Raw genomic sequence first — 17,819 nt, forward strand, 5'->3', positions numbered from 1 at the left:
AGATATCACAAGTACGTGTAAATGTGAAGAAATTGATACCTACTCCTGAACATTACCTTCAAGGATTAGCCACCTGCCATGTCCCTACACACCATTATCATAGGTGCCTAATTATATACACAAACTTCACCTCCAACCCTTTGTCACGGAGAACACACATAGAGAAATACATACAAGCTTCCATGTCACACAGAACTGTCGGTAAATATATACAAGCTTCCATATCACACAGAACTGTCGGTAAATACATACAAGCTTCCATATCACACAGAACTGCTGGTAAATACATACAGGCTTCCATATCACACAGAACTGCTGGTAAATACATACAAGCTTTAATGTAACACAGAAATGTCGGTAAATACATACAAGCTTCCATATCACACAGAACTGTCGGTAAATACATGCAAGCTTCCATATCACACAGAACTGTCGGTAAATACATACAAGCTTCCATATCACTCAGAACTGTCGGTTAATACATACAAGCTTCCATGTCACACAGAACTGCTGGTAAATACATACAAACTTCCATATCACACAGAACTGCTGGTAAATACATACAAGCTTTAATGTAACACAGAACTGTCGGTAAATACATACAAGCTTCCATATCACACAGAACTGTCGGTAAATACATACAAGCTTCCATGTCACACAGAACTGTCAGTAAATACATACAAGCTTCCATATCACACAGAACTGTCGGTAAATGCATACAAGCTTCCATACCACACAGAACTGTCGGAAAATACATACAAGCTTTCATGTCACACAAAACTGTCGGTAAATAAATACAAGCTTCCATACCACACAGAACTGTCGGCAAATACATACAAGATTCCATATCACACAGACCTGTCGGTAAATACATAGAAGCTTCCATGTCACACAGAACTGTCAGCAAATACATACAAGATTCCATGTCACACAGACCTGTCGGTAAATACATACAGGCTTCCATATCACACTGAACTGTCGGTAAATGCATACAAGCTTCCATAACACACAGAACTGTCGTTAAATACATACAAGCTCCCATATCACACAGAACTCTCGGTAAATACATACAAGGGGGGATATCATACAGAACTGCGGGTAAAGACATACAAGATTCTGTATCACACAGAACTGACGGTAAATACATACACGCTTCCATATCACACAGCACTGTCGGTAAATACATACAAGCTTCCATATCACACAGAACTGTCGGTAAATCCATACAAGCTTCCATATCACACAGAAATGTCGGTAAATACATACAAGCTTCCATATCATACAGAACTGCTGGTAAAGACATACAAGCTTCTGTATCACACAGAACTGTCGGTAAATACATACAAGCTTCCATATCACACACAACTGTCGGTAAATACATACAAGCTTCCATATCACACAGAACTGTCGGTAAATACATACAAGCTTCCAGTAAATACACACAAGCTTCCATGTGACACTGAACTGTTGATAAATGACAGTTCTCTTGTCTTCACATTTTCCATAGTTAATCAATAACATCAGGGTTAGGTATCAAAATTCTGACTTACATTCATCTTATATTTTCATATTTCTTATTAGTATGAGCCTCTTAATCACCAAGTATACAGATTAAATTACAAATTAACTTTTTTTGAAAATATCCCTGATACAAATGCATTAATTTACATAATGTCTGTGGTAACATACTGACGTCAACCAGCTGGTTGACACTTGGTTAACACACACAAACACAATATAGAGGAGAACTCACTTCAGTTACAAAATTGGTATTCAGAATTAACACAACGATTACGATCTCAATAGTAGAGAGAGATCAGGAATTCTTAGTATAACTTCTCTATTACTGTACATGATAGAATGATGGATGTACAAATACCAGAAAAAACTGCCTGGTAGGAAATCATCATTTACAAGACCGCCCCACTGTTAACCAGACACAAGTCTGTTACTAGTACTGGCTTTTGTCTGATTGTCCCCATGTCTCTATACAATAACCCACATCTTTATATTATGCATATCACATTCGTAGAGTACTCAGGTACTGCATTTTGTTGTGGAGGAATTCTGTGACTTCCCGCGCCGATACCTGGTAGCTCTTTTCCACCTTACACCACATATCTCTCTCGATAGCACTGTCTTCCTATCAAATGGAATACAAAATCACTGTAAAGTTTTGTTTTAAATGAACTAAATATGCTTTTAACATTTAAAAGTGCCACCAATGCAAACACTACGAGAAGTTTAAATAAAAGAACAAAAACAGCACTGAACTTAATGTTAAGGAGCTAGTAGAAACTATATCTTCTGGTTCTATTTAGGGAATAAGTTACATATGGTGTATCTAGTACTTCATACCAGGGTAAGCTTTCAGGAATCCTATGTAAGAAATAAAGTTCTGCAATACCTAATAAAAAGGATTATGACGTTATATTGGTCTATGATGTCAGTGACTCTTTAAAAACCAATATTAATATTTTAAGAAACAAGAGGTCCAAAGGCCTTAATTTGGCTCACCTCCTTTTTCTTTTGACCTTGAAAGATCATTTAACCAATTAACCCTGCAAGCTACACATACAAATCATAAATTAGGTCTCAAGGTTATGTAGAGGCCAATACTTGCCAAATACCCTGACTCTAAGCCTTATAGTTCTATAGAAGTTGTTAAAAGCTTAAGCCAAAAGGGGCAACAGATGCCAAATGTACCAGGTGAGCTAATGAAAATGTTTTAAATGCATTGACAAGTACAGCTATATATTTCAGAGTATTCTGTCTCATCAAGACTTACTTCTATATCACATAGACTTTGTGTGAGGCTGAGCTTGCTCAAGTCAATGGTTAGAAACACTGGATCCATGTCCCTGATTGCTTGGTGGAGATCCTTAGCTGCCTTGTCTAAACCCTCCACCAGTTGGTTGTAGCTCGCAAACGTACATGGCTATGGGACAACACATACAATTAGACATATTAAATGATATATCTAATACTTTTTTTTTTCACACAGGAAAGTAAAGAATATAAGTTACAGTACTCTAGTTGTTTGGTAAACCTTGACCTACTAGCAAATAAAGGATTAGAACCTGTCAACATACAAGGATTCAATGTCTCACCATCTAGCACAAAAAAACCATTTAAACCCTCACATTCACTCATTATATATGACATCAGCTGATGTAAGACATAAAATCCTGAACAAATCCTCACAGGCTGGCTAACACGGACTCATAAACCCTCACATGCTGGCTCACACGAACTCATAAACCCTCACATGCTGGCTCACACGGATTCATAAACCCTCACATGCTGGCTCACACGGACTCATAAGCCCTCACATGCTGGCTCACATGGACTCATAAATCCTCAAATGCTGGCTCACACAGACTCATAAACCCTCACATGCTGGCTCACACTCACATGCTGGCTCACACGGACTCATAAACCCTCACACGCTGGCTCACACGGACTCATAAACCCTCACATGTTGGCTCACACGGACTCATAAACCCTCACATGCTGGTTCACACGGACTCCTAAACCCTCACATGCTGGCTCACACGGACTCATAATCCCTCACATGCTGGCTCACACGGACTCATAAACACTCACATGCTGGCTCACAAGACTCATAAACCCTCTCATGCTGGTTCACATGGACTCATAAATCCTTACATGCTGGCTCACATGGACTCATAAACCCTCACATGCTGGCTCACAAGACTCATAACCCCTCTCATGCTGGTTCACATGGACTCATAAATCCTCACATGCTGGCTCACACGGACCCATAAACCCTCACATGCTGGCTCACACGGACTCATAAGCCCTCACATGCTGGCTCACACGGACTCATAAACACTCACACGCTGGCTCACACGGACTCATAAACCCTCACATGCTGGCTCATACGGACTCATAAACCCTCACATGCTGGCTCACATGGACTCATAAATCCTCACATGCTGGCTCACATGGGCTCATAAACCCTCACATGCTGGCTCACACGAACTCATAAACCCTCACATGCTGGCTAACACGGACTCATAAACCCTCACCTGCTGGCTCACACGGACTCATAAACCCTCACATGTTGGCTCACACGGACTCATAAACCCTCACATGCTGGCTAACACGGACTCATAAACCCTCACCTGCTGGCTCACACGAACTCATAAACCCTCACATGCTGGCTCACACGGACTCATAAACACTCACATGCTGGCTCACAAGACTCATAAACCCTCTCATGCTGGTTCACATGGACTCATAAATCCTCACATGCTGGCTCACATGGACTCATAAACCCTCACATGCTGGCTCACAAGACTCATAACCCCTCTCATGCTGGTTCACATGGACTCATAAATCCTTACATGCTGGCTCACATGGACTCATAAACCCTCACATGCTGGCTCACAAGACTCATAACCCCTCTCATGCTGGTTCACATGGACTCATAAATCCTTACATGCTGGCTCACATGGACTCATAAACCCTCACATGCTGGCTCACACGCACTCATAAATCTGCCGAAGACACCCAGCAGGACGCCCCACCCGGTCACATTATACTGACAACGGGCGAAACACGGACTCATAAACCCTCACATGCTGGCTCATACGGACTCATAAACCCTCACATGCTGGCTCACATGGACTAATAAATCCTCACATGCTGGCTCACACGGACTCATAAACCCTCACATACTGGCTCACAAGACTCATAAACCCTCTCATGCTGGTTCACATGGACTCATAAATCCTCACATGCTGGCTCACACAGACTCATAAACCCTCACATGCTGGCTCACACTCACATGCTGGCTCACACGGACTCATAAACCCTCACATGCTGGCTCACAAGACTCATAAACCCTCTCATGCTGGTTCACATGGACTCATAAATCCTCACATGCTGGCTCACATGGACTCATAAACCCTCACATGCTGGCTCACACGGACTCATAAACCCTCACATGCTGGCTCACACGGACTCATAAACTCTCATATGCTGGCTCATACGACTCATAAACCCTCACATGCTGGCTCACACGCACTCATAAATCCTCACATGCTGGCTCACACGCACTCATATTGTCACTACTAGCAAACAAGGGTTCAAATATTTACCTGTTAGCACACAAAGAGTCTAACTACTAACTGTGAGCTAGTTTTACTTGATGTGAAGGAGTTACCAATTATACAATAACTGCATCACAGTTTATTTATAATCATTGTTTTAAGGGACCAGGTGTATTTACAACTATAAACATTGTTTTAAGGGACCAGGTATATTTACAACTATAAACATTGTTTTAAGGGACCAGGTTTATTTACAGCTATAATCTGTGTTTTAAGGGACCAACTATATTTATAGCTATAATCTGTGTTTTAAAGGATCAGGTATATTTACAGCTATGATCGGTGTTTTTAAGGACCAGGTATATTTACAGCTATACTTTGTGTTTTAAGGGACCAGGTTTATTTACAGCTATACTTTGTGTTTTAAGGGACCAGGTATATTTACAGCTATACTTTGTGTTTTAAGGGATCAGGTATATTTACAGCTATAATCTGTGTTTTAAGGGACCAGGTATATTTACAGCTTTAATCTGTATTTAAAGGGACCAGGTTTATATACAGCTATTAATCATTGTTTTAAGGGACCAGGTATATTTACAGCAGCTATAATCTGTGTTTCAAGGGACCAGGTATATATACAGCTATAATCATTGTTTTAAGGGACCAGGTAAAATTACAGCTATAATCTGTGTCATCAGGGAACAGGTATATTTACAGCTATAATCTGTGTCATCAGGGAACAGGTATATTTACAGCTATAATCTGTGTCATCAGGGACAGGTATATTTACAGCTATACTCTGTGTTTTAAGGGACCAAGTATATTTACAGCTATAATCTGTGTCATCAGGGAACAGGTATATTTACAGCTATAATCTGTGTCATCAGGGAACAGGTATATTTACAGCTCTAATCTGTGTCATCAAGGAATAGGTATATTTACAGCTATAATTTGTGTCGTCAGGGACCAGGTATATTGACAGCTATAATCAGTAAGGGACCATGCATATTTACAGCTATAATCTGTGTCATTAGGGAACAGGTATATTTACAGCTATAATCTGTGTCATCAAGGAACAGGTATATTTACAGCTATAATTTGTGTCGTCAGGGACCAGGTATATTGACAGCTATAATCAGTAAGGGACCATGCATATTTACAGCTATAATCTGTGTCATCAGGGACCAGGTATATTTACAGTTATACTCTGTGTTTTGATGTAGATATATCAGGTATACTTACAGCTATACTCTGTGTTTTGTTGTAGATATATCAGGTATACTTACAGCTATACTCTGTGTTTTGATGTAGATATATCAGGTATACTTACATACTCCAGTGGTTCTCCTTTCTTCTTTTTACTCTTTTTGTTCCACTGACTCTTCAAAGGCTTAAGGATTCGATGACAAACTCCGACCAGAATGGTTACATGAGATAATGTCTGTAAAATAAAGGCTTTAGATATTGGAAACATTCCTGTAAATCATAAACATGTTTTGTAGTACATAAATATTAACTTCATTTCACAACAATTTAGTTTTTATGTGGTCAAATTTTGCATAATTTGATACGACATCATTAACAGACCGTAGCACTAAGTAACTATCTTTGAGTCAGTTCATAGTCCCAAAGTAACTATCTGCCAGGTTCATACTTCTTATACTTTTTTTGAGTCTGTGAATGTAGCAAAATCAATCTAAGTAAAATCAATGTTGGCGAAGTACATCAGTTTTCAGTTAATGTAGTGACACTACTGCTATTGAATGTAAACATATTATGAAGTTTCTTTCCTGAGTGTTTCACCTATGAAACAATATTTACTGAACAGCTCTGGAAATATGTTGGTAACTGGTTCCAACAGGCAGTGAACGTCAATTAGAAACCATTCAGGAATTTAAGTCAAATAATTTGAATTTGATGTCACTCAATTACACAAACAGTACAATGGACATTCTCAAACAGTTGACATACCTCGGCTATAATGACTAGGTTTTCCAATATACTTGTGTTGATACAGTTCTCTCCATCTACTACCAGACTACCTTTATGTTTGGATATTAAACCTGCAAAAAAGTGACACATGATACAAATATATCTTATAAAGCAAACAAATTGTTTAATCTATATTCCCTGTATAGATGTTTTTTGTTTCCGAAAAGCAGACAGAAATTCCACACAGAAATTTAAATAAAGAAACAAATGTTTTAATTAATGTTGTGCTTGTTTAAATACTTGATCGAAACAACTCCAATTAAGGAAAGAAAAGATTTTCAGATGCCACCAAATATATATACTACTGGCCCATCAAAACTGTGGAAATGCCTGTAACTTAATTTCTGGTACAGACGATACTTACCACTGATTAACTCTGGTACAGACGATACTTACCACTAATTATATCTGGTACATACGATACTTACCACTGATTATATCTGGTACAGACGATACTTACCACTGAGTACGTCTGGTACAGAGGATACTTACCACTGATTCTATCTGGTACAGACGTTACTTACCACGGATTAAATCTGGTACAGACGTTACTTACCACGGATTAAATCTGGTACAGACGTTACTTCCCACTGATTATGTCCCGTACAGACGTTACTTACCACTGATTAAATCTGGTACAGACGTTACTTCCCACTGATTATGTCCCGTACAGACGTTACTTACCACTGATTATATCTGGTACAGACATTACTTACCACTGATTATATCTGGTACAGACGATACTTGCCACTGATTAACTCTGGTACAGACGTTACTTACCACTAATTATATCTGGTACAGGCGATACTTACCACTGATTACGTCTGGTACAGACGATACTTACCACTGATTAAATCTGGTACAGACGTTACTTACCACTGATTACGTCTGGTACAGAGGATACTTACCACTGATTATATCTGGTACAGACGTTACTTACCACTGATTAAATATGGTACAGACGTTACTTACCACTGATTAAATCTGGTAAAGACGTTACTTACCACTGATTAAATCTGGTACAGACATTACTTACCACTGATTATATCTGGTACAGACGTTACTTACCGCTGATTAAATCTGGTACAGACGTTACTTACCACTGATTAAATATGGTACAGACGTTACTTACCACTGATTAAATCTGGTACGGACGTTACTTACCACTGATTAAATCTGGTACAGATGTTACTTACCACTGATTATATCTGGCACAGACGTTACTTACCACTGATTATATCTGGTACAGACGATACTTACCACTGATTAACTCTGGTACAGACGATACTTACCACTAATTATATCTGGTACAGACGATACTTACCACTGATTAACTCTGGTACAGACGATACTTACCACTAATTATATCTGGTACAGACGATACTTACCACTGATTAACTCTGGTACAGACGATACTTACCACTAATTATATCTGGTACAGACGATACTTACCACTGACTACGTCTGGTACAGACGATACTTACCACTGATTACGTCTGGTACAGTCGATACTTACCACTGATTATGTCTGGTACAGACGTTACTTACCACTGATTATATCTGGTACAGACGATACTTACCACTGATTACGTCTGGTTCAGACGATACTTACCACTGATTATGTCTGGTACAGACGGTACTTACCACTGATTAAATCTGGTACAGACGGTACTTACCACTGATTAAATCTGGTAAAGACGTTACTTACCACTGATTAAATCTGGTACAGACGTTACTTACCACTGATTACGTCTGGTACAGACGATACTTACCACTGATTATGTCTGGTACAGACGTTACTTACCACTGATTAAATCTGGTACAGACGTTCTTAATTTTTCTTCTTTTTCGTTGTCTAATTTATCTGAAATGACATATTAACATGAGATAAAGATTCTTTCTATAAGAGAGCTGTTTTTCCCTCTGTCTAGTAGGTACAGTATTACATGTTTCGCCAATGTGTCCCAAGAGGAGGGTAATTTCACACTTTGCCTCGGTACACGATTTAATTGTAACAATCTAACAGTGCTGACCTTGGGGCAACAGGACTGGTACATACTCTTATTAACCCTTTCACCTCCATGTAACTTTAGTAGACTCTACCATGCATTGATCTGGATGAGTCCATTATGGTCTACAGTGGTGAAAGGGTTAACTGAACCTTGGATTCACAGTCCTGAATATTGTATGGTCCTGCAGTGAGTCAATAAATTTGCCTTCAAGTGTTTTGAAGATATGATTTGAAAACCAACAAGAGATCCCAGAGGGATCTTGGCGCCCACCTTTGTACCATCTTCATTAGCTCTTTATCAGTTCGATCTTTTCTCTTCTTTCCTCTAATCTGTTTGATCGAGTCATGTAAACAGTAATGCACCTTGAAGTAACTTTTGATCTAAACTTAATACTGATGTGTATGAAAGCCAACCTTCAAAGTGAGTTTGTCATTTCACATATTTACTAGTACAGTACTTAAATTAAGTGAAAGAAATAGAATCGATCATTGCAATATGAGAAAGATCTGTTTAGTTCTTTTTTTAATCCATTTTGTTTTTATGATCAGTCTCAAAATATAACATGCACAATGAGAGATCAAGGGGAACCTACATATAAAATTTGAGAAAGATCCCTCCCGTCCTTCCCGAGAAATAGTGATAACAAACTTTCACTATCAAAATCCAAGATGGCTGCCTGTCGGCCATGTTGTTCTAAAATTGCCCTGCACAGCTAGGACCAAGGGGAACCTACATATAAAATTTAAGAAAGATCCCTCTGATACTTCCGGAGAAATAGCGATAACAAACTTTCAATATCAAAATCAAAGATGGCTGCCTGTCGGCCATGTTCTTTATCCGATCAGTCTCAAAAGTTGCCCTGCACAGCTAACGACCAAGGGGAACCTACATATAAAATTTGAGAAAGATCCCTCTGGTACTTCTTGAGAAATACCGATAACAAGAATTGTTTAAGGACGGACCACGGACCACGGACCACGGACCACGGACCACGGACCACGGACTGATATCAAAGTGCTTGGATGAAATCAATGAACATCTATTACATTTAGTTTGGATCAATTTTAGATGATCGTAGACCAATATCAATGCTGTGCTTAGGTAATACCTAGACCATTGACTTACCTAGGCCATTGTTGTGTAGGTGTTGAACATACATCACGTTGCTGACCATGTCAGTGAAAGCTTGGCAGTGTCGTTCACGGAGATATAAACACAACTGTGTCCTAAATGGACCATGGACTGGGTACTGAAACAATATCACCAGACAAGCGATATCAAACACATTGAATACAACAAAATACCTCAGAGGGAAGCTGCATCTTTTCCCTTTGATGGATAGTTATTTCAACAGTAAATCCATCATTTGGTAACTTTTGAATGAAACTCCATAGTGCTGTTTGAAAAAGTCCTTTCAAAGTGAGGTTGTCTATTGATCTATTAACAAGAAAAGTATTGTGTGAAAAAAAACAAGTGCTTTCTGATTTCTGACAGCTATATTTTTCTTCTGATCAAACTCAAAATGAAATATGCATAACTATTTAAAGACAGGGTGAATCTTATTGTTTTACATTTCTGAAAAAGTTGTGTTAACAAACTTTCTCTATTAAAAATCCAAAATGGCTGTATAAAAGCTATCCTATTTTTCCAGTTGCATAATGTAGTCCCAAAAACTGAACATACACAACCCAGGACCAACTAAACTTAACTTGTTAAATTTGAGGATGATCCTTCCAACACTAAGTGAGAATATTTTTAAGGACAAACAACAGATGGAACACGGGTTAAAGATGATTTGAATAGCCCACTATTTGACGGTGGAGTACTCCTTACAAGAGTAATGTTAACACTGAGCTGAGTCTGTGTAACGTATGATACATCTTTACATACCTGATATGGGGTGGAGTACTCCTTACAAGAGTCTATGTGTTGGGTGGTATATAAGTATTGACATGATACTAGTCTGTAGGTAATGTTAACACTGAGCTGAGTCTGTGTAACGTATGATACATCTTTACATACCTGATATGGGGTGGAGTACTCCTTACAAGAGTCTATGTGTTGGGTGGTATATAAGTATTGACATGATACTAGTCTGTAGGTAATGTTAACACTGAGCTGAGTCTTTGTAACGTATGATACATCTTTACATACCTGATATGGGGTGGAGTACTCCTTACAAGAGTCTATGTGTTGGGTGGTATATAAGTATTGACATGATACTAGTCTGTAGGTAATGTTAACACTGAGCTGAGTCTTTGTAACGTATGATACATCTTTACATACCTGATATGGGGTGGAGTACTCCTTACAAGAGTCTATGTGTTGGGTGGTATATAAGTATTGACATGATACTAGTCTGTAGGTAATGTTAACACTGAGCTGAGTCTTTGTAACGTATGATACATCTTTACATACCTGATATGGGGTGGAGTACTCCTTACAAGAGTCTATGTGTTGGGTGGTATATAAGTATTGACATGATACTAGTCTGTAGGTAATGTTAACACTGAGCTGAGTCTTTGTAACGTATGATACATCTTTACATACCTGATATGGGGTGGAGTACTCCTTACAAGAGTCTATGTGTTGGGTGGTATATAAGTATTGACATGATACTAGTCTGTAGGTAATGTTAACACTGAGCTGAGTCTTTGTAACGTATGATACATCTTTACATACCTGATATGGGGTGGAGTACTCCTTACAAGAGTCTATGTGTTGGGTGGTATATAAGTATTGACATGATACTAGTCTGTAGGTAATGTTAACACTGAGCTGAGTCTTTGTAACGTATGATACATCTTTACATACCTGATATGGGGTGGAGTACTCCTTACAAGAGTCTATGTGTTGGGTGGTATATAAGTATTGACATGATACTAGTCTGTAGGTAATGTTAACACTGAGCTGAGTCTTTGTAACGTATGATACATCTTTACATACCTGATATGGGGTGGAGTACTCCTTACAAGAGTCTATGTGTTGGGTGGTATATAAGTATTGACATGATACTAGTCTGTAGGTAATGTTAACACTGAGCTGAGTCTTTGTAACGTATGATACATCTTTACATACCTGATATGGGGTGGAGTACTCCTTACAAGAGTCTATGTGTTGGGTGGTATATAAGTATTGACATGATACTAGTCTGTAGGTAATGTTAACACTGAGCTGAGTCTTTGTAACGTATGATACATCTTTACATACCTGATATGGGGTGGAGTACTCCTTACAAGAGTCTATGTGTTGGGTGGTATATAAGTATTGACATGATACTAGTCTGTAGGTAATGTTAACACTGAGCTGAGTCTTTGTAACGTATGATACATCTTTACATACCTGATATGGGGTGGAGTACTCCTTACAAGAGTCTATGTGTTGGGTGGTATATAAGTATTGACATGATACTAGTCTGTAGGTAATGTTAACACTGAGCTGAGTCTTTGTAACGTATGATACATCTTTACATACCTGATATGGGGTGGAGTACTCCTTACAAGAGTCTATGTGTTGGGTGGTATATAAGTATTGACATGATACTAGTCTGTAGGTAATGTTAACACTGAGCTGAGTCTTTGTAACGTATGATACATCTTTACATACCTGATATGGGGTGGAGTACTCCTTACAAGAGTCTATGTGTTGGGTGGTATATAAGTATTGACATGATACTAGTCTGTAGGTAATGTTAACACTGAGCTGAGTCTTTGTAACGTATGATACATCTTTACATACCTGATATGGGGTGGAGTACTCCTTACAAGAGTCTATGTGTTGGGTGGTATATAAGTATTGACATGATACTAGTCTGTAGGTAATGTTAACACTGAGCTGAGTCTTTGTAACGTATGATACATCTTTACATACCTGATATGGGGTGGAGTACTCCTTACAAGAGTCTATGTGTTGGGTGGTATATAAGTATTGACATGATACTAGTCTGTAGGTAATGTTAACACTGAGCTGAGTCTTTGTAACGTATGATACATCTTTACATACCTGATATGGGGTGGAGTACTCCTTACAAGAGTCTATGTGTTGGGTGGTATATAAGTATTGACATGATACTAGTCTGTAGGTAATGTTAACACTAAGCTGAGTCTGTGTAATGATGATACATCTTTACATACCTGATATGGGGTGGAGTACTCCTTACAAGAGTCTATGTGTTGGGTGAGCTGCGACAGAAGATCAGTGAGGACCTCGTGAGGGGGTTTCTTGTCGTGTTTGATGCCATTGTTGGTGTGGCTGTCTGACTTGCCACTTTGTTGACCGAGCATGACACTGGCTGTGAGGACTCGTAACGTTATCTTCCGCACCTTTAACCATAGTACCTGGGGCAAAAAAATGTAAATATCAGAGATTGCCCAGGGCTTAAACAGTTGTAAATATCATAAAATGACCTTGGGCACAGAAAATATCAGCAACAATAAATCAGTCCCAAAAAATAAGAACATTCAATCTTTTAAAACTTGAAAACAAATTCCTGAAATTCAATTATACACAATAACAGAATACTTGTTTTCACTTGTTGATAAATCTAAGGGTACACAAAGATATGATCAATTATACCTCTTCCTTGCGAGAATGTAGTTTAGCCTCTTCAAGTTTACATCTGGAATGAAATCAGAAATATAGAGAATAACTTGATGAGTTGTTTTCAATAACATCAACACAATACAACACGCTATATATATGCATGCAAAATCTAATTTCAAAATAGGAAGCCTTTTTCACATTTGAACAAAACATGGTTTCGTTTGGAGAAAGAGAATACAAATGTTGAAAAGCCTAACTCCATATCGTTCAGAAGAAATGTAGTACCTGATAATAAATCTGCACAAAAATGTAGGTTATTTAACCTCAGTGAAATGGCTGAGTAGCAGTAAATAAGACACTGACCTTGAGTGAGGTTCCCAGGATTCCACCACTGAGAAATCCCTATTATCACAGAGTTCATCATATCCATCCTTTTCTGTAATTCAAACAAGATTAATAAAATACATCTGTACCATATTTTCTTAAAAACTACTTCAAAAATTCCTAAATATTAAGATTTAATTTCGACTGTTGTCATCTGATCTTTTTAATGAGTTGCTTCAGTCCTAGTAATGTGAAAGGAAGCCTGTTAATTCCTCGTAAATTCACAGATTTGTTTAATACCTGATCATCAATTCATTGCTGTATGTATACGTAGCTTTGGTTTTCTTTTAGATTGATCATCATAATTATGTTAAAAACTTCGAATTCTTACAGTATTAAATTTGCCGTAAAAAACAGAGTTTGAAGATTGTTAGATGTGCAGAACTACTGGTTAGTTAACTTCGTAAGTGTCATATTGTTTCACAAATGATATATTTTATTCTGGAAACAGAATGACTCCATACTGTGTTAACTATCAAATTGTTTATGGATTATCTGGTACACAGCATCACATTAAATATTATGTTGCTCAAAGATTCACTTTACCAGATAAAAAGTATCACATTGTACCTTACTCGGCAAACAACATCACGCTATATACTGCCTTAGCATTGTTAAGTACTGTATACAGCTTTGATAATCGCCTTCACACAAAAATTACACTTCAGGAATAATAGATTATAATACGAGTTTTAACCCTTTCACCACGTGCTGTAGACCATAATGGACTCATCCGTATCAATGCATGGTAGAGTCTACTGAAGTTACACAGGGGTGAAAGGGTTAACAAGCTGTATTTATTTACACAAACAGATACCGAAATGGGAAAAGCTCACCTTTTTCTGGATCAATTTCCATGTATGTCACCATCTGTTCTGTGCTCATATGGCTGGAAAGAACAAACAACTCTTAAACGTATTTCAATAAAAAGTTAAATAAAACTGGGGGTTACAATTGTCTAGTATATCATGAGTACACAAATATATAGCAAATTAAAATAATCTCATTCCAAAAGTGATTTGCAGGAGATCTTCAGTTTTATTTAAATACAAAATCATATTTTCAATTCACCTTGAAGTTTCCAGCACCAAGTCTAGTAGCATACTCTCTGTCATGGCAGAAGAGTACTGCAAAGACTTCTGTAGTCTCTCCCGGAACTTCACAAACTCATGTATCTGAAACCAAAACATAATAAGGAATTCCCATAGGACAAACTAGATCTGTTAAGCACAGATTATAGTTTCATTTTTAACTAATTGCTTTCAATTGAACTTTCCTGCAAAAGTTAAACTGCCCATCTTAACTGTTAATGCCAACTTTTAAAGATGTTGTGTGTTATAGTATTAAATGAAAATGACCAAGGATTTATAGCAATGAATGTCAAAAGTAGAAATTTAGGTAAAGGTGACCCGGTTCAGGTACATACACTGTATCCCTATGTGTTATAACAAGGACATGCTCAGTCGATCATTCTCAATTTGTATTACATACCTTGCTAAAAGATCCATACTTGTAGGAGGCTATCAAATATTCAGCTGTCTGAAAACCAGAAAATATATAAAGTAATAAAATATTTTCGGTATTATATACAATGTATATCCAAATCCTTCACAATTTTATTTCATACAATTATTTTTGTATAAACGTGTTGTAACAAAGACCTGAAAAAAGTTTTTTGAAGAAATCTAGACTTGGGCCCCTTTCAAGTATCCGGTTCAACCAGTTGAAAAGGTTGAACCTGACAGAAAAACGACAGGCAAATCTGAACCGAGGCAGAACTCGGGAATATACAGCATGTGTGGATTGAGGGGTCCAGACGTGCCTGACCGAAACTTTACAGCTAACAATTGCTAGTTTGTGTTATTTATTCATGAAAAAATGTCAAGCCATATGTAGGTTTTAAGATACGTTATATAATTTAGTTGGTGCATGAAAGAAGGACATATTGTTCTTGAAACATTGTTATTTATTCTCTGAAACTGTGCATTTTTTTAGCTCTTTCTATAGCTCTGACAGTCCAAGAGCGTTTGTTTATCGTGGAATATTTCTGCGCCACCTGAACTGTTTCAATATGCGAATGTAACCGAGTTATATGAAGTTCCATGCTCAACTCCTTGAGGCATCAGGAACAAGTTATCTCTATTACATTGTTGCCAACATAGGGACCTGGGTGCTGTGTGCAATAATCTCCTTAAACCTTGCCCTATCAATCATGGCTGTATACATACTCAGAAGACTATTACAAGGAAAGTCTTTTAATAGAGGAAAAGTAGGTCACAAATGAAGGAGAGTAAGTAGGTCAAAGTTGTGGGAGTAGGTCACATTTGTTGGAAAGTAGGTCAAAGGCGTGAATCATCTTGTCATTTGCTACTGACTCAGCTACAGGGAAATTCCCTTCAGCTATAAGTCAATAGAGAATAAAGTAGTAATCTGCAGTCCAGGTTCTACTTATGTTAAGACCGGCCATATCTGGTGTTGCAGATCAAAACAAATTGTATCTCATTTGAAGAAAAATTGCATAATTCTGCCCTCAAGTATGCTGGTTGACATAACAGAACCTTCCACGGTTTACAGTTAGATTATGAAACAGTAAGTTTTGTAGAAAGAAATCATGGTCATCACATGGAAATCAGTGTCGATTGTAAATATGTTTCAAGTGACATAACATGCTTTGAATCATTTAAATGGTCACCATGGAGCTTGTTGCATTTATATCTGTTATTATATATACACAAACAACACACATCAGTACCTCTTTATGGTTGACTGCAAAGAAGCGTAGCATTGTTCCATACATAGCACATGCTGCCACAAAGTGCCCTAGTCGTCCAACATGGTTAGCTATTGTATGCCTGAAACATATCACAAGTGCATGAAATGTACTTCAATTCTAACAGTCCAAGCTTTATTTACAGACATAACAGATTTAGCAAAAACATTCCAGTGACAAAGAAAGTATACGAAGCTTGTTAATTGTATACTGCAAAATAGTTCTGAAAAGACTATATAATTATGATTATGTAACATAGAAATGGCAAAGTAAGACCTCAAACCTATAACATGCAGGACAAAATCACCAAGCAGAGAAATATCTGCAGCTCTGATCATTACATCAGCCCAGTAATCTGTTTCTAGGCTGATTTCAAAACCTGACAGATGATTAACATATTTACCATCTCTTCATATTCAAAGTCCTAATCAGTTATACTGATCCAGTAAGGCTTACCCTAGGGTATCGTTCATGACATGTTTCACCTCCATAGACTCGTACACAGTGTGACAGGGTCCATAAGCCCCTACAACCAGCAACAATACAGTAAAATCTGCCCAACTTAGACAACATATAGGACTTCTAGCCCCATGTAGACCGTTTTTATGATTTAGAAGGGTCAATTAACACTGAATTAATTTTTTTCTCGGTTTGTGCCTTGAAAAAAAAAAAAAACGTAAATCTAGCTCCTCATTTGTTTCCACTGATTCTGAAGCACTGCTTGGTGTTAACTTACCATTACATACAGAGCTAAAACTTTACATGTGTTATGTGGTAACTATAAACTGATCTACAGTCTCAGAGCAAATCTTTTGGTATTAAATCAATTAAGACTTGAATTCATGAACTTGATTTATACTAACTAAATATGTACAGAGAAAACAGAAGCTTACTACCTGCCTCTATACAATTTTACGATTGTTTTAAATAAATACAATATTCGGACCATTGACTACTTGTCAGAAACAAATCTTATCAAATATTCAAAAATGTATTTGTCTATTTACAATTTACCATATTAATGTGAACTTCCAAATTAAT

General features: G+C 37.7%; 1 protein-coding gene across 1 annotated transcript in view; it reads right to left on the bottom strand.

Annotated features, from left to right (window-relative positions):
• Positions 1–1,179: 1,179 nt before the first annotated feature.
• Positions 1,180–17,819, bottom strand: part of LOC110453291 (N-alpha-acetyltransferase 25, NatB auxiliary subunit-like) — a 30,700-nt gene continuing 14,060 nt past the window's right edge. Inside the window, exons 15-28 of the mRNA XM_021502220.1 lie at positions 17,235–17,304; positions 16,761–16,860; positions 15,500–15,547; positions 15,080–15,183; positions 14,845–14,897; positions 13,988–14,060; positions 13,658–13,700; positions 13,216–13,419; positions 10,208–10,331; positions 8,875–8,934; positions 7,050–7,141; positions 6,409–6,519; positions 2,789–2,938; positions 1,180–2,143 (exon numbers count right to left, since the gene is read on the bottom strand). Of these exons, the coding sequence (XP_021357895.1) occupies positions 2,021–2,143; positions 2,789–2,938; positions 6,409–6,519; positions 7,050–7,141; positions 8,875–8,934; positions 10,208–10,331; positions 13,216–13,419; positions 13,658–13,700; positions 13,988–14,060; positions 14,845–14,897; positions 15,080–15,183; positions 15,500–15,547; positions 16,761–16,860; positions 17,235–17,304 (1,355 nt within the window). The 3' untranslated portion in view covers positions 1,180–2,020. The remainder of the gene's footprint in view (positions 2,144–2,788; positions 2,939–6,408; positions 6,520–7,049; positions 7,142–8,874; positions 8,935–10,207; positions 10,332–13,215; positions 13,420–13,657; positions 13,701–13,987; positions 14,061–14,844; positions 14,898–15,079; positions 15,184–15,499; positions 15,548–16,760; positions 16,861–17,234; positions 17,305–17,819) is intronic.

This window comes from Mizuhopecten yessoensis, unplaced genomic scaffold (assembly GCF_002113885.1).
Source record: "Mizuhopecten yessoensis strain PY_sf001 unplaced genomic scaffold, ASM211388v2 scaffold83, whole genome shotgun sequence".
Lineage (NCBI taxonomy): Eukaryota > Metazoa > Mollusca > Bivalvia > Pectinida > Pectinidae > Mizuhopecten > Mizuhopecten yessoensis.